The following is an 18,434-nucleotide window of genomic DNA, read 5'->3' on the forward strand; positions in this document are numbered from 1 at the left end:
CGAAAATATATCATTTTTTTCGAGGAAAATATCAAGTTAACAAAAAGTCCTAAGGCAATAGTCACAAAGCAAGTAGCAATCAAATGTAAATCACCGTCATATTCTTCCTCTTGGGGGATGAATCTGAAACACAGTATCAGAGCTTGTTCTCCTCCTCACCTTGTTCCACACCCAGATTGTACTTTGTACTAATCAACTGTCATATTCCCAGGTGATGGTTTGGGATTCCATGCTGGACCAGGAAGCATGGATTACACATACTTCTCATTATTTAAGCCTTTTAGTTACCTCCCCTCCTCCTTTTGCAAAACAGACCAGGCAGCCTGTTCAGGCAGTAAATAGGTATGGTACGCATTCCCTTCTAAAAGTTTAATCCTCTGATATACATAGCCTTCTATACTAAGAGAAAAACCTGACTAAATACAGTTTATTATATGAATGTGTTTTTTCTTTTACCATTAATAAGTGTAAGTTAGAATTACTTTTCCAACTATCTACTGAAAACCCTCTGTTGTTAATCTTACTGTGTGTCATCAACTACCTTATACTGCTCCTGCTTCACTTGCCCTCTTAAATAAATATACATTATAATAAACAGACTCATGTGGTTTTGTATGTGTGCTACTTCGTCTAAGAAAGGAAGACTGACTAAAAGAATCTTTGTCCACCTGCCTAGGTAAGCATCAAGGAGACTTGTCTCTGCTCAGTTCTCTGGGTGGAGAGAAAAAAAAAATGATGCAATAGTGAAGATGATGATGATGATGATGATACTAACAAGAAAAACTTATTTATTTATTTATATTTTTAAACTTACTGTGTACTAAGCACTATTCTAAGCAATTTAAGTTTACTCATTTAATCCTCACACCTTTGAGGTAGATAGTTATAAACTCCATTTTATAGAATTGTAATCTGAGACACACAGAGGTTAAGTAATTTGCTCAAGGTCATCCATCCAGTGAGTGGAGGAATGCAGGTTTCGAACTTAGGCTCTCTAGTTTCAGAGTCTAGGTTCTAAATCACTGCATTATTACTGTCTTTCCAAGCTTGCATCTAGATACCAGGGTGTATTATGAATGTGTACTATCCATGTGATATAAGAATCCCAAGCCAAGAAAATAAATTAAAACATATACTTGAACTTGAATACTTCATCTTATGGGTTTCTAAGCACTAGAAAGTGCATACTGCTCTTCAGGGATTGCTCCTCAACCAGGGAGCACTGGGCTTTACCAGAATAGTCAGAAAAACACTATAAAATGAGTCTATTTGATGTGTCTAAATGAAAAACTAAGACACTGAAGTAAATAAATTTTGAAAAGAACCAAATAAAATTAATTAAAAGGAAAATTGTGATTATTGAAATGAAAGTCATCATTTGGGGGAAGATATTAATAGCAAAAGTTAAATAGTAGTAGAAACAGGTGAAAGAATCATACGTAAATAAAAACGAATCTGAAGCTAGAGAGTCAGTGAAATTGGAGGCAAATGCAGACAGTCTTCAAAGCATCCATAGAGAAAAAACAAATTTACATTCAAAGGACCGAAAGTTAGATTGACAGTTGACTTCTCAGCAGCAGCAGTAGTGGTCAGAATAACATCTGTAAAGGAGTGAAGGAGGGACTTCCCTGGGAGTCCAGTGGTTAAGACTTCACCTTCTGCCCTGGTCAAGGAGCTAAGGTCCCACATGCCTCGTCGGGCCAAAAAAACCAGAAACATAAAACAAAAGCAATATTGTAACAAATTCAATAAAAACTTAAAAAAAATGGTCCACATCAAAAAAAAAAGGACTGAAGGAAAACACTGTCAACCAAGAATTCTGTACTTAGCTAAACTGTCATGCAAAGCAACTATATCCCAATAAAAATTAATTAAAAAAAAAGAAGAAAAACCTGTCATGCAAGACTAAGGGCAAAATACAGACCTTGTGTTAATAGTTAGTGTATCTGAGTGAAGGGTACATGGGACATTTCTATTCTGTTTTACCAACTCTTCTATAAGTTATTTCAGAATTAAATTGAAAAAAAACCCCACAATTTTAGAGAAACAACTGTGAAGCTAACTACTTGTAGCTCAATATTAAAAAGGATGTACTATTAAGAAAAACTCTTAAAGTAAGCACTTTATGAAGAAGGAAACTGAACTTTAAAGGAAGAATTGAGAGGCAAGAAAAAATGGTGATCAAAGAAATTGGTAAATGTGAGTAAATATTAGTAATCATCAACATTATTTGCACTTACATATGCTAAGTATAAGTATTTTGTGTAATTCTCACAACAACCATGTGGTATAGGTACTAATATTTTTCTTCAGTTTGAAAGAGCTCATCCAGTCCCCAGCACAATGAATGAAAAAGGACCAAACCAAGTTATGTCTCTGAAATTTGAGAATTCCAAAAGTAAAGAGAAAAATCTTTAAACCTTTCAGAGAAGGGAGAAATACATCACCAGTAAGGAAACAAAAATAAAATGCCACCAGACTTCTCAGCAGCAACTCTTGAAGGTAGTAAACAGTGAAACAATGCCTTTAAAATCCTGAGGAAAAGATCTTTAACTTGGTATTCTATATTTAACCAAATGGTCAATCAAATGTCAAATGCAAGCATTTAAAACATTTTTCTTCCGTGTACCCTTTCTTAATAAGCTAGTGGAATGTGTGATTTTACAAAATAAGCTGAGGAGGATGAAAAAAGGAAGAGGTGATCCTCAGAAACAGGACATCAGTGTAGGAAAGGAACCGAAGGAGCATGCCTTGAGAGCAGCTAGTAAAGATTGAAGTAAGAGGCTAGGAAGTTCTGTGAAGAAACCAAAAGAAAATTTGAGTCAGTACATTTACTCACATGTTCGGGTATGTGGAAATTACAGGTCTTTTACAGGTCTAATTAAAGTGTTTTGCAGTTCTGGTATAGGTACATAGAAAAACTAAGCAAACACAAATTCTCAGGTGCTATTAACCTCAGGAAAACAAAAGATTATTCAAGAAAGGATAGCTAATTCAAATAGGTTACTTGTTTCATCAGTGGCAATTATAATAACAAACATTGAGTATTGATTCAACCAAAAATTATTAATTATCACTTATGACGATAGTGAAAGGGAGTTTGAGGGTAGGCAGTGATTAAAAAAAAGACGTATCCTTATCTGTTTTAACAGAACATCAGTTTAAATTATCTAAAAATAACAAGAAATAGCAATTGTCATCTTACTCATAATTATAAATATCAAAAGAAATACCTTGATAAGTTAAAAATGACTACCACTAACAGATGGAGAGGGATAGGTGTGATTTGCCATTTTAAATAGCTTTTTATTATGTATTGATTTTTAAAAATCTTTGTGCTTGTATTAATTTTTGAATAACAGTAAAGGCTTGTTTACATATAAGAAAACATTTTACAGTATGGTTTTATTCACAGAACTGCAGGTAGTGGGATAGAATTTGAGTATGTGTTGCTTGGTAAACATTGCATGGTGGTGCCACCCACCAAGAAAGGTAACGCAGACACAGATATGTAAATTTAGTGTTAAAAATAATGTGTTTAAATGAACAAGGAGACCACATGAGATGTTCATTAGCAGTTGGGTGTAAATATCTACCTAGAAGCAGGAGAAAAGTTCAGAGTATTAAGATAACTTTCAATCCATGAACTAATAAATTGAGAATCTACTGTGTGTCACAAAATTGTTTCTAACTCTGCATAGCTAACAAAGGGTTTAAGGAGAGTGGATGAAGACATGGAAAAGGGAGAAAGAAAAAGGGAGAGAAAGAAACTGGAAAAAAAGAAAGAAGGAAAGTAGCAGGAAAGGAAAAGGAGGATTTATTGTTAAAGAGAGGAAATATGGTATTCAGTCTCATACAAGGGGGAGAAGTGTGGGCATTAGAGAAGGGGACAGTAGTTTTCTTATGTTATTACTTTGCTCCGTGTTGCAAACTCTTTCAGGTTTGAGCCAATATAAGAATCTCTCCCCTACATATGTATATGTTTGGCATTAAGTACTTGAGTTTTTAATTAAGGCGAAAAGGAAGATGTTAGAAAGAAAAAGCCTGAGTAGACCGTGAAAATGTTACCTAACTATACCCATAAAATATTAATGTCTAAGTTAATTTATAAAGTAAACCTAAATGAAACTATGTGGGATGATAGGTTTATAATCCTGGGATAAGTAAAAGAAACCCCCGGTCCATGATGAAAATTTGTCTGAAGTAAGATAAACCACCTAATCTGTGATGGAAATTGACGTTTGACTACATAAGACTTTAAAGCTTTCATATGGGAAGTTCCCTGGCAGTCTAGTGGGTAGGACTCGGCGCTTTCACTGCCATAGCCCCGGGTTCCATCCCTGGTCGGGGAACTGAGATTCTGCAAGCCACGCAGCACAACCAAAAAAAAAAAAAAAAAAGCTTTCATATGAAAGCTGTAAACAAAGTTAAAAAACAAAAACGATGCAACAAAATACATAGAAAACCTGTACACTGAGAACTACAGACTATTGGATGTGCCATGTTAATGGGTTAGATACTCTATTGTTAAAATGTAAATCTCCAAATAATTGTCAAAATAAATGCAATCCTAATCAGATTCAGAGGAGGCTTTTTTGTAGAAACTGACAAATTGATTCTCAAATGCATATGGAAATGCAAAGCATCTAGACAATCCAAAGTAACCTTGGAAAAGAATAATTTGGAAGACTTACCACTACCTGACTTCAAGTCTTAGTATAAACGTATAGCAGTCAAGGGACTTTCCTGGTGGTCCAGTGGTTAAGAATCCGCCTTCCAGTGTAGGAGACGCGGGTTTGATCCCTGGTCTGGGAACTAAGATCCCACATGCTGCGCAGGGCAGCTAAGCCCACACGCCGCAACTACTGAGCCTGCACGCTCTGGAGCCTGTGCACCACAACTAGAGAGAAGCCTGCATGCCACAACAAAGAGCCCATGCACCCCAATGAAAGATCCTGCATGCCGCAACGAAGATCCCCACATGCCACAACTAAGACCCAACACAGCCAAAAAAAAAGTAAAATAGTAATAATAAAAAAAGTATAGCAGTCAAGATAGTCTGGTTCTAGTATAGGCATAAACCAGTGTAATAATCAGCCCAGAAATGGACACAAACCTACAGTTACATGATTTTCAGTGAAAAGTGCCAAATCAAGTCAATAGGCAAAGAGATATCCTTCAGCAGATGAGCTGGAACAATGGGCTATCTATGTAAAAAAGGAATCTTTGACCTTTACTTTATACCACCAGAAATAACTAAAAATTGATTATAGACTGAAAAGTAAAAACTAAAAGTTCTAGAAGAAAAAATAATACAAGGAAAGCTATGTTTGGGGGATATGCAGAAATTTCTTAGAACACAAAACACAAATCATAAAAGATGAAATAGGTAAACTAGATTTTGTTAAATTAAAAAACTTAAACTCTTTGAAAGATGCTATTTTTTAAAATAGTTATTTATTTGGCTGTGTCGGGTCTTAGTTGCCACATGAAGGATCTTCGTTGAGGCATGTGGGATCTTTTGTTCCAGTGCGCGGGCATCTTTCTAGTTGTGGCACACGGGTTTTCTCTCTAGTTGTGACACGCAGGCTCCAGGGCGTGTGGGCTCTGTAGTTGTAGTGCACGGGCTTAGTTGCCCCGCGGCATGTGGGGTCTTAGTTCCCTGACCAGGGATTGAACCCACGTCCCCTGCATTGAAAGGCGGATTCTCTACCAATGGACCACCAGGGAAGTCCCGAAAGGTGCTATTTTTTTAAAAATGGAAAGACAAAGACCAGGAAAAAATCTTCACAATACACTTACCAGACAAAGGGCTTGATCTAGAACATGTAAAGAACACAACTGAATAAGGCACCTAAATTAAAAAATGGGCAAAAGATGTGAATATACCTAACCAAAGAAGATAATATGAATGGCTAGCAAGCACATGAAAAGACTAAATACCATTAGTTATCAGGAAAGTGTAAATTAAAACCACAGCAAGGTAGTACTTCATACCCACTAGAATGACTAAAAGTAACAAGATTGACGATACAAAGTGTTGGTAGGATGTGGAACAACTGGAACTCTCATACATTGCTGGTACAAATGCAAAATGGTACAACTGATTTGGAAAACTGGTAAACAGTTTCTTATAAAGTTAAAATTATACTTAAAATATGACTCAGCAATTCTCTTTGTAGATATTTACTCAGGAGAAATGAAAATTTCTGTTTACATGGATATTTGTATACACTAATTTATAGCAGCATTATTTTTAACAGCCAAAAACTGGAAATACTAAATATGAAGTTAAATTGTGCTGTGTATACACAATGGAAATCTATGTGAATTAGCTAATAGAGGCATCATGGTAGATCTCAAAAACATGCTGAATTAAAAAAGCCAGATATTTAAAAAAAAAAAAGTACCCTGTGATTACATTAACACGAAACTGTGGGAAAGACTAACCTATAAGCAGTCATTCTAAGAAAAAAAACTAACCCTCTTGGGGCTTCCCTGGTGGCGCAGTGGTTGAGAATCTGCCTGCCAATGCAGGGGACATGGGTTCGCGCCCTGGTCTGGGAAGATCCCACATGCCGCGGAGCAGCTGGGCCCATGAGCCACAATTACTGAGCCTGCGCGTTTGGAGCCTGTGCTCCGCAACAAGAGAGGCCGCGATAGTGAGAGGCCCGCACACTGTGATGAAGAGTGGCCCCCGCTTGCCGCAACTAGAGAAAGCCCTGTCACAGAAATGAAGACCCAACACAGCCATAAATAAATAAAAATCCATGTTATAATCTGCTTCAACTCCTTACTGCACCTCAGCAGGGTTTAAATAATAAATTAAAATTACTAAAAACAAAAAACAAAAAACTAACCCTCTTATTTCAGTAGTTACATGCGCCCCTGTCTGTGCCTTTTATAACTGAGTTCAGGGAACAGTGGCTTGACTGAACTTTGATTAGCCACAGAAAAGTAGGTCTGTGATAAGTATGTAGTTTGAAAGCTCTTTTCAGAATGGGTTGGTTTTTGTATTTTTGTTTTTTCTTTCCCAATAGGACCTTGTACCTCAAGTCAATATCAAAGAATGATTTTTAACTAGATTGGGACAGATTTAGTGCTGGTGCTGCTATGATATAAGCTTTACTGAGAACTCAGACTTGGTCATTGATTAGTAATTTTTGCATTTCTGGTGGAAATCTCTTTGGCATCTGGTAGAACTTCAGACCTCATCACCCCTTTCCCCACTCAAACCTCCCAAATTTTACCAGGTCCTTCAAAGTCTCTAGCAAAGTGTGTTCATTTTTACTTGACGTTGTATTTTGCATTTCCATCACTCTATTACAACTTGAAATCGTTAGTATTTGCTTCTTTTACTTATATATTATTTAAATTGTTATTATTTAAAGATATATAAAAAATTCTATATACCATAAATGTACTATTTAATACAAAATTATAAAGCAAGTACCTGTGTAACTACCACTTAAGTCAAGAGGTAGAATATTGTCAGCGTTCCAGGAGCTCTTATGCATCTCTTCCTAATTCTTAATTCCTGCCCTCAGCCCTAACCACTTTCCTGACTTGTGTTATAATTTTCTTGCTTTACTTTTATACTTCTCTATGCATCTCTAAACAAAGTAGTTTAGTTGAACTTGTTTTTGAAATTTGTATAAAGGAAATCATTCCATGTATATTGTTTTGTGCCTTCTTTCCCTCAATAACATGGCACTGAGAATTGTCCAGTGTGTTGGATGAAACTACCATTCATTTTCATTTTGTATAGTGTTCTTTTGTATGAATGGAGCACCATTCATTTTTTTTCAGTTTAAAATGCTATCTGTTTATTCTTTTTTTTATATATATTTGTTTATTTATTCGGTTGTGCCGGGTCCTAGTTGCGGCATGTGTGCTCCTTAGTTGTGGCGTGCGAACTCTTAGTTGCAACATGCATGTGGGATCTAGTTCCCTGCATTGGGAGTGTGGAGTCTTAACCACTGCACCACCAGGGAAGTCCCTATTTGTTTATTCTTTTTTTAAAAAAATTTTTTAATTGAAGTATGGTTGATTTATAATGTTGTGTTAATTTCTGCTGTATAGCAAAGTGACTCAGTTACAGACATATACATTCCTTTTCATATTCTTTTCCATTATGGTTTATCATAGGATATTGAATATAGTTCTCTGTGCTATACAGTAGGACCTTGTTGTTTATCCATTCTATATGTAATAGTTTGCATCTACTAACCCCAAACTACCAGTTCATCCCTCTCCCGCCCCCCACCCCCTTGGCAACCACAGTCTATTCTCTATGTCCATGATTCTGTTTCATAGGTAAGTTCATTTGTGTCATATGTTAGATTCCACATATAAATGATATCATATGGTATTTGTCTTGCTGTTTCTGACTTACTTCACTTAGTATGATAATCTTTAGTTGCATCCATGTTGTTGCAGATGGCATTATTTTGTTCTTTTTTATGGCTGAGTAGTATTCCATTGTATATATATACCACATCTTCTTTATCCATTCATTTGTTGATGGACATTTAGGTTGTTTCCAAGTGTTGGCTATTGTAAATAGTGCTGCTGTGAACATAGGGGTGCATGTATCTTTTTGAATTATAGTTTTGTCTGGATATATGCCCAGGAGTGGGATTGCTGGATCATATGGTAATTGTATTTTTAGTTTTCTGAGGACCCTCCATCCTGTTTTCCATAGTGGCTGTACCAGTTTACATTCCCACCCACAGTGTAAGAGGGTTCCCTTTTCTCCACACCCTCTCCAGCGTTTGTTCTTTGTAGACTTTTTAGTTCTTTGTAGACCATTCTGACCCGTGAGAGGTGGTACCTCATTGTAGTTTTGATTTGCATTTCTCTAATAATGAGCGATGTTGAGCATCTTTTCATGTGCTTATTGACCACCTGTATTTCTTCTTTGGAGAAATGTCTCTTTAGGTCTTCTGCCCATTTTTCAATTGGGTTGTTTGTTTTTTTTCGTTGTTGAGTTGTATGAGCTGTTTGTACATTTTGGCAATTAAGCCCTTATGGGTTGCATTGTTTGCAAATATTTTCTCCCATTCCGTAGGTTGTCTCTCAGTTCATTTAAAAAACTTTTTATTTTTATTTATTTTTTTGAATAGACTTTTAGGCTGTTTCCTAAAAATTTACAGCTATTACAAATTAATTATTTTTGCTACTTCATTCTGCTATTAGCTATTTTAATTTTGATAACAAACAAAAGAACATCTTGTATCAGTATAGCTCTTTATGATATATGCAGTGCCCTTGTGTACATCCTAATTTAGCCCTCATTTCAGACCTGTGACATTGGCAGTGAAGCATTCCATTTTTTATAACTAATGATAGAGCTTGTCACTTGCCCAAGTTAACATTGCTAAAAATTAGTGTAGTACTAACAACTGCCAGACATCTCTTATATCAAAGTCTAAATTCTAAACATCTGATTCTGTTTCACACAAACCGAGCATGCTCAATACCTCAACTGAGTTAAAGTATTCCACATTAAAAAAAAGAGGGAAGGGACTTCCCTGGTGGCTCAGTGATTAAGAATCCGCCTGCCAATGCAGGGGACACGGGTTCGAGCCCTGGTCTGGGAAGATCCCACATGCCACAGAGCAACTAAGCCCGTGCGCCACAACTACTGAGCCTGCGCTCTAGAGACCGCGAGCCACAACTACTGAGCCCGCGTGCCACAACTACTGAAGCCCGCGCGCCTAGAGCCTGTGCTCCGCAACAAGAGAAGCCACCACAATGAGAAGCCCATGCAGCGCAATGAAGAGTAGCCCCCACTCGCTGCAACTAGAGAAAGCCCGTGCGCAGCAACGAAGACCCAACGCAGCCTAAATAAATAAATAAATAAATAAATAAATAAATAAATAAATAAATAAAAGAGGGAAGAAATTATTTGTCTTAAAAGGTATACCTCATTGCCTTGTTTTTCAAATCATGGCTTTATTGTTGTTTCTTTGGAAGTTGACCTAAACAATTTTATTAATTTGTGGGTACGATGTTGGGACATACATTTTTCATATTGTCAGAAGCGGAACTGTTCCCACAAGTATAAAGCTTATATCTGCAGCATTTGTAGGTGTGGAAAGTGAGGAGGAGGGGAGGGGACTGAGGAAGTTATATTTTTGACCGGAGAATACTACTACACTTTTTTACTCATGCCAATCTCTTAAAAGTCAAGAGACTGAACTTTTAATGCAAGGAATCTCTGCCAGTCACTAAGTGGCCTGACAGTTCACTTAAGCTTTTCTAAAATCTTATGTCTAATGAAACTATGAGTTTGTGAAATACTCTGGTGCTGTAGCCCAGTTTGACCCCTCATTTATGTGTGGAATGTGCTGAGCTGTGTTTAAAGCCAAGTTTAGTTGTTGATGTTGTTGCAAAGTGACACTTCTTTTGTTATCTTAAGATTTTTTTTTTTTAAAGTAAGGTTTTCAAAATGGACCTGATTTAAGCAACTTTGAGCTCAGGAAGTGAAAGTACCTGTTAATATATTTATTATTAGTGGTAGTATTGAAATTTTTTGTGACAGATTCAGTACTTCTCTATAAGGTGTTTATGTATAAATGTGTTATAAGTATATATACATTTGAAAAAAATTCTAAAAAGGAATTTTGTTTAGAAAAGCAAGAAAATGGAAAAAGTGTATTGGTATGATATTCCAAGGCGTGTTTGAAACATTTTTAGATTTATATGTTTACTTAACAAATAAAAACCTGTGGAGTTGCAAGCATCCCCTTGGTTTGAAAATGTATTTCATCATATCTATTATCTAGGTCGATATTCTTAAGTATCCTTTCTGTCTTATCTCCGAAAATAGAAGCACAAATTATTGTACTTTAAACATTCTTCAACTAAATATTAAGAAGGAGGAAATATTGTGAATGTCATTTTCAAAGTAGTACATGGGAATGGGAAAATGTATATTTTGAAATTTGCAAAATAAGGAACAGCTTTACTCTAAATAGGAAGGAAATTTGAATTTGCGAAAATGTTGATTGTAAATACGGAAGTCATCTATTACTTTTAAGTGTTAAACAGAAGGAATGTATACAACTCAGTTAAAAATAGAAGAAAATAGAACACCTTACCATGTAAAATTAGTATTTGAAGGCGGTTTCTGGCAAAGGTAAATTACAAATAAAAAGGAAATTGCTAGCTCTATATGTAGATGAGAAAATATGATGATGGAGTAAATCAAATAATAGATTTTAAAACCTCAGATTTCAAATCCAGTAGATCTGAAGCAGAGTAATTCACGTTTGTATGTGCTGCATCAGCAGTGATGAGCATAAGGAATTTTCAGTTTCAAACAAAGGCATATTTGTTTTCATAAAATTGGTTAAAAGAGATTTCACAATGATATTTTAATGGCCATGGTCTTTGATTCAGGGAGGAATTAAGCTTGTTAAGTAAATAGCCCTGAAATAATATTCATGATGTTGTGAATTTTAACCCTTTGCTCTTACATTCTCTCTAAGGAAGTAAATGAAACATACAATTCTTTTGAGCTTATAAACCTTCATAGTATTTACCCAATTCATTGGACAGAGCCAATTGCAAGACTGCTACTTCTTTGTTTAGGAGTTTGGGTGACATAAGGAATGTTCACCTCTCCTTGAAAATAAGCATTCCAGGTTCTGAATTTTACTGTGGCAAGAATGTACATTTTCTTCCTTCTTATCTTCCTCTTTGAACATATGTTTAGATCTTAACATGTCATTGTCCTCTAGTATGTTGAAGGACATGTCCTCTGGACTGTGTAGAATCAGGGTCCTAAATTCATGCCTTATTACCCATATTTGTGACATTGAACATATATGCATTAATCTTCATTGAAGATCTTCTATACAAATATAAAAATAACTGTCATTTATGTCTTACAAGGTTTAGAGTCATGGCTTTGGGGAAAGCTTTTACAGTCATAAAATAGAATGCTCTATGAAGGCAAGGATTACTGTCTCTTTTCAACTGCTGTATTCCTAATACCTGACACTGAGAAAGTACTCAAATATTTTTTTATTGAATGAATATCAGTTTATTAAAATCTTGATTTTTTTTTTTCAGTGTTTACTTTTTGGGGAAATAGTCTTAATTTTATCACAGATTTAAGAAATAAAAGCTTCTAAGGGTAAGATAAGTAAAGTAACTTCTTTTCTTTTCTTCTTTTTTTCTAGACTACCTGTTAAGGTCCTGAGTCAAGACAACAATTTTTATACCTTTCCTGGTGGTTCAGAAACGAGTCTCTGTAGAATCAGAAGCAAAGAAAGGAAACAATCTGACCTTTTCTTTGTTAGATTGACTATATAAGATACTTGACTTCCAGGAACAAAAACACAGAGAAGTAATAAAGTTATTATTTTGGCATCTTTGGACATTTATCATATTGAGAAGCCTGCTTTGTGAAGCTTCCTGAGTTGAGATTTGGAAACTTCATTGGTGCTCATTTATAACTTGGACTGTAAGCATGAGTGAATTCTGGTTGTGTTTCAACTGCTGTATTGCAGAACAGCCTCAACCTGTAAGTATGAAGTAATACATGTACAGAGTGGGTGGGGTGCTTATTAAACATAATGCTGGTTCTCAAGTTGAGAATCAGGACCCCAGCAGTGATTGCAGGGCAGTTCTAAGGCCTGTCAGTGGAATTCTGAACATCTGGTTAAAGAAAGAAAGAAAAAAAAAAAAGTAAATGTGTTTTGAGTAAATGCCATGTGTGAGGAACTGTGCTAGACCATTGTGTATGATTGAGAAGGTTGGCTCTTATACCAAGTAGACCAGCTTCTGGAGGAGCCATGAGAGGAGAGGGAGACAATCTGAGGTAGAACAGCCAAGTCAGCTTTGGAAATCAGTGGTGGAAGATGTCATAGCTAGGTTGCCTCACATCCGTCTCGATTTACCATCTCATTTTCCTCACAGCAGCTCTCTGAGGAAGATACCATTATCCTTATTTTTCAGTTGAAATAGGTTCAGTTTTTTGCCCAAAGTCATATGGATAGTAAGTAGTCTTGGCTGACTTCTTCTTGGTACCTGCCCCACTTTTATCCCTTCTAACCTGTGCACATTTTGTTACCTCTGTGAAAATTCTGCCCTCCACGTCCAATTTTCTCTTCATTCTTTAAGATGCCTAGATCAAATGTCAACTCTATGAAATCTTCGCCAGCTTTCCCCTGACTTAGATGATACCTCATGTGTATTACCACCAGCTCTTTTAGTTCATTTTTCTGTGGTAGGATGGAACTTCTTGCATAGTAACTTAACTGTACTATAGTCTTTCCCACCATGTTTTGAATTCTTTAGGGGCCCTGAGCATATTTAGTTTGTATCTTCAGGATCAAATCTAATACCTTGGAGAATGTAGCTATACATGCTAGCTGGTTTGCTGTCTGACTGGCAGAATAAATGAATTTCTATTTTATTCTGTTTTGCTTACATTTGTAACAACATAAAAGGAAGAATGAGGTGTAATCCTAAGGTCTCTTCAGATCTTTTCTGAGCCTTTCCCTGGTCATACATGGTCACTTTGTAATTGCCCTTGTTGTATATGCAATTGTTTTTGAATGTCCTAGTCTTTAATGTCTGGCTCTGGAAAGGGGAAAAAATGAAAAATTGGGGCGGGGAGGAAAAGCAAGGGCGTGGCTTTTTAAATCCTCTGGAAGTCACTTCAGCCAGAGAGGGAGGAGCTTGCAACAGTCACTGCCCACCTCCTTGTCCGTTGCTCCTCTGTGATCAGAAGCAGAGGTATTTGGAGGACATGGTCCTTTTTGCCCATCGTGGCTCCCACAAGCTGTGTATAGTATATGCGAAGAACACAGCTACGGGGCTGGGCAGGTAGTTACTACTGTGCTAAGAGCTAACACTGACTGAAATTAACTGCAGTTTACCTTCCACGTTTTCCCCTGGAAGTTGAAATCCTTGAACAGACTCTAGTTTCAGAATAGATAACAGCAGACAGATTCTGCCAGTACAATTGTTGTGGTGGGGATACAGATTCCTGCTGATATCTGCTCCACCATCTTCCCTTTTACTACTTTTATAATATTGTTTTTTACATTTAGCTCTTTGAACTGTGAGGCATGATGTAGGAGTCTAACTTTTCTTTTGTGTTAATCAGCTATTTAAAAACAGTTTATTAAATAGCCAGTCTTTTTATTAGTGATATGAAATGTCACCTTTATTATATACTACATTTTCGTATATTTAAAGAGACTGTTCCTGAAATCTGTCCTGTTCTTTTGGTTACATATGTTTACACCTGTGCAGTTACTGTACTGTTTTAATTGCTGCAGTTACTTAGTACATAGTTCTTCTTTTTAAACTGTATTGGTAATGTCTTATTTTTAAGCTGGATTGTTGTAACATGGGTCCTTATTATGTTTTTTTTTTTATATTTTTTCTTTGAGATATTTCATAATGCATCTTTTAAATTCTGTAGGTGTTTACTGTAGGATTGCATTGAATCTAGAATGTAATTGGATGAGAATTGACATCTATAAAATTTTGAGTAATGCCATTGAGAAACATGGCATACATCTTCATTTATACAGACCTTTTCATGTTCTTTCAGTAAGCTTAAAATTTTCGTCATGTAGGTTCTGCACATTTTTTGCTAGTTTTTTTCTAGATTTTTTATGGATTTTTGTTGCTATTCTGAATGATATTGTTTTGCTGTTAAATTTCCTAGTTGGAATTTTTTTTAACTAGTGTATAGGCAACTCATAATTTTTATACACTAATTTTTTATCCAGATAACCATACTGAACATTTTATATTTCCTAAATTTCTCCATATAGTGACATTTTTTTTCAGTCTTAATTCTGATGCATACACTTTTTTCCCTATTAATATCTTACTGCACTGACTCAGATCTCCAGTATAATGCTGAACAGTGTCAGTGATGGCTAAACAATCTTGCTTCTCCTGACTTTAATGGGAAAGGTTCAAATTTACTTAAGCATAAAATGAATGTTTATTTCAGTGAACACGTTTACCTGTGCATTTAAGTTATTGTGTATAATTTATCATCTATGATATATATTATCAATGATTACATTTTCAACAGTTTTTAAAGATTATAGAATACTTGAATCCTGTCGCCATATTGTTTTTAGTATGCCTTGTAATTTTTGTTGAAAGTCATATGTGATAATACTCTGGGTAAAAGGAACTGAGGGAAATAGGCCTGTAGTGTGAATTTTTATGTTTATCTGAGTGGGGGTTAGGCTTTATTTACTGTTTGCTGTAGTTGTAGGTGTCACAGGATAAAATTTCCTTTGGTGTCCTTGTTTTTGTGCCCTGTTGTCTTTGGTTTCCCTAGAGACTTCTCCTTAAGTAAGGTCTGAGATGTCCAGTTCTTTCAGTTATATTTCCCTGTTGCACAGGAGCCCTGTTGATGTATTGGTAAGATGTTGGGTGTGGGGAAGCATTATATACTGCTGTGGTTAGGTTTCAGTCTTTCAGTGAGCCTGTGCCCCTGGGCTGTGACCTATATAAGTGCTTCTCAGTTTTGTTTTTTACTCCTCAGTTGAGACAGAAAGGCTAGAGGAGGCTGGAGTTGGATATTTCCCTTCCCCAAAGTTGGTTAGTTTCTGGTAAAACCCTAGTCAGTTAGGCTCTGGTAAAATAGTTTCTTTTGAGGGTAGGCTTTGTTAAGAAGAACAGGCCAGGCAAATTTCCATACCACCAAATTGCAGAAAGGCATTGTAAATCGCTGAGAGAACCCCAACCGGGGCCTAGCTTCTGGTCTGTTCTGAGTCTCAGAGTTCAGGCAAGGTATCAAACCTCTCCTGATTTCCATTAGCTCACTGAGAATACAGAGATTGGATTGGATGAAGTATTAGTTACCTAAGATGATGCAAGTTCATCTAAGTCATAGTGGCTTAAAACAGATTTTTATTATCTCACAGATTCTGTGGTCAGGAATCCAGGCACTGTGTAGCCAAGTCCTCTGACTTAGGATCTTTCTAAGGCTACAGTTAAGATGTCAGCTGGGGCTGTCATTATCTCGGGGTTCAATACGGAGAGGACCAGCTTTCTGTCTCACTAACGTGGTTGTTGGAAGGGTCCAGTTCCTCTCTGAATCCTAACAAGAGTCTCAGTTGGAAAAAGTGCCTCAGTTCCTTGCTGGCTGTTGGCTGGAGGCCTCCCTGTTTCTTGCTCCACAGGTCTCTCCATAGCACAGCTCACAATGTGGCGACTGGCTTTCATTAGTATGAGCAAGAGGGCAAGCAAGATGGAAGTCAGAATCTTTGTGACATCCCATCACTTTTGCTATGTTCCGTCCTGTGGAATTAACTCACTAAATCTAGTTCACACCCTCCTAAGATTGGGCACCCTTGGAGGTTTTTTTTTTTTTTTTTTTTTTAATTTTTTATTTATTTATTTTTGCTGTGTTGGGTCTTCGTTGCTGTGCGAGGGCTTTCTCTAGTTGCGGCAAGTGGGGGCCACTCTTCATCGCGGTGCGCGGGCCTCTCACTATCGCGGCCTCTCTGGCTGCGGAGCACAGGCTCCAGATGCGCAGGCTCAGTAGTTGTGGCTCACGGGCCTAGCCGCTCCGCGGCATGTGGGATCTTCCCAGACCAGGGCTCGAACCCGTGTCCCCTGCATTGGCAGGCAGACTCTCAACCACTGCGCCACCTGGGAAGCCCACCCCTGGAGTTTTTTAACTCTCCAGCTGTCTACACTCATCCTCCAGCAGTTCACCAATTACAGTTTGTTTTCCTACATTGGTCCTGTACTGACTGGAGGTTTCTGCTCTAGTACATTGTGATTTTCTGTATTTGCCTATGTCTCCAATTCTGGAGGCAACAGTTTGCTCTGTGATCTCAGTTCTCTAAAGGATCTAAGAACAGTTGTTGGTTTTCAGTTTGTTCAACTTTTTGATTGTGTGGATGGGCATGACATCTTCTGAGCTCCTTACGTGTCAGACAGGAAACCAGAAGTCATATTTCCATATTTTTTAAGGTGGATTTGTTTATTGCCAGCATCCATAATGTTTGTAATAAAAATGTATCCTGTTCCAGTATGTGATACAGGTATACTCAAACTAGAATGGCAGAGGTTAGGAATTTAGAGTGGGAGCATAAGGCTTTAGAATTATGAGGCGTTAGAACTACATTTTCTGATACACAAAGGATTTGCAGTTTGAGTTTTTTGTGCACATATAACATGTCTGTATGGTGTTATTGTTTAATAATACATAATTGTATGAAATATTCCGCAAGAATAGTATTTTGACTTGCTGAGAAAAATGACACAAAATTTAACAGGGCTGTGTGGTTACTATCGTAGAAGAACAGCTTGCTTGTTGGCATGAGGAAAAAACATTTAAAGGATGCACTAATAATTGTATGTGTGTTTACAGTCTACAAAAACATATCCTTGCAGCTCTATTAGACAGTATCAAGAGTGTCTTATTTGAAAGCTGCTTGGTCATCTCTAAAGTTTTCTAAAAGTATGTACCAAAATTGAGTGCTGTGAGCCAACTCTCCCACTCTTTCTTTACCACCCCCTGCTCTTGCACATTCCATGTGTGGAAAAGGAACAACCCAATATTGGGAAGAACTTAGAATGCATTTTTCTGAGTAGTAGCATAAGAATCATATTTTTTCTTCCTACTCTTTCGTTTTAGCACAGTATAATACAGAGTAAAATAGAGTCCCAATTTTTGGAGCCATAGTAATCTAAACCTTTTAAATTGACTGTAGTGTAAATGCTGCGGTTGTTGTTGCTAGGTAGTGCTAAGGTTGGAATTTTTAAATTGGATTGTAGCTGTCTTGCAACTTAATTTTTTAAAAAATGAAAAGATTTGTCAGCTGTTTACAGGACTGTAGTGAATTCTTTACCTACTTACTGTTGTGCATTGGCGTGCTGGTGGACTTTCCCCCCCGCCCCCAGCTTTATTGAGTTACAATTGGTATACCAAAAAATTGCACATAATTAATGTATACAAACTGGCGAGTTTGGACATACGTATACAATCTGGCGAGTTTGGACATATGTATACACTCGTTGCCATCACCACACTTAAGGTAATAAACTTCTAAGGTATCCTCAGAAACAATGCATATTGATTTACAACCTCCCCCTTTTCTAGTCATATTACATACTTTCCCCGTATAGTGTTTCCCCACATGGTACTGATGTTTTGTAATGCTGTTTGTCTCTGAAATGTGTTATTTTAATTAGACACCTATGCCCAGTTGTCATGTATTAATACTGGTATTTCCACAGTGGGCCACGTACTGATGAAATAACAGTGAGCAAAACAGACACTGTTTCTGCTTCATGGCTCTCATTCTAGTGGAGGAGATATTTAGTGAATAAATAGGTGTCTGTGATATATCAGGTGATGGTAACTGCTCTAAGGAAAAAGAAAGTAGAAAAAAGAGGAGGAGAAATGGGGATATGAAGGGTGTACAGGA

The 18,434-nt window shown here is 36.8% G+C and overlaps 1 protein-coding gene across 4 annotated transcripts in view; it reads left to right on the forward strand.

The window, feature by feature from the left end:
- CDC42SE2 (CDC42 small effector 2) overlaps positions 1-18,434 on the forward strand; it is a 201,398-nt gene that overhangs the window by 137,263 nt on the left and 45,701 nt on the right. For 3 of the 4 annotated variants that reach the window (XM_036846628.1, XM_036846629.1, XM_036846630.1), the window contains one exon: positions 12,192-12,535. In XM_036846628.1, the coding sequence (XP_036702523.1) occupies positions 12,482-12,535 (54 nt within the window). In that variant the 5' untranslated portion in view covers positions 12,192-12,481. Of the gene's footprint in view, positions 1-1,583; positions 1,589-12,191; positions 12,536-18,434 lie in introns of all 4 variants that reach the window. The other variant, XM_036846631.1, reaches the window with a different exon arrangement.

This window comes from Balaenoptera musculus, chromosome 3, assembly GCF_009873245.2.
Source record: "Balaenoptera musculus isolate JJ_BM4_2016_0621 chromosome 3, mBalMus1.pri.v3, whole genome shotgun sequence".
Lineage (NCBI taxonomy): Eukaryota > Metazoa > Chordata > Mammalia > Artiodactyla > Balaenopteridae > Balaenoptera > Balaenoptera musculus.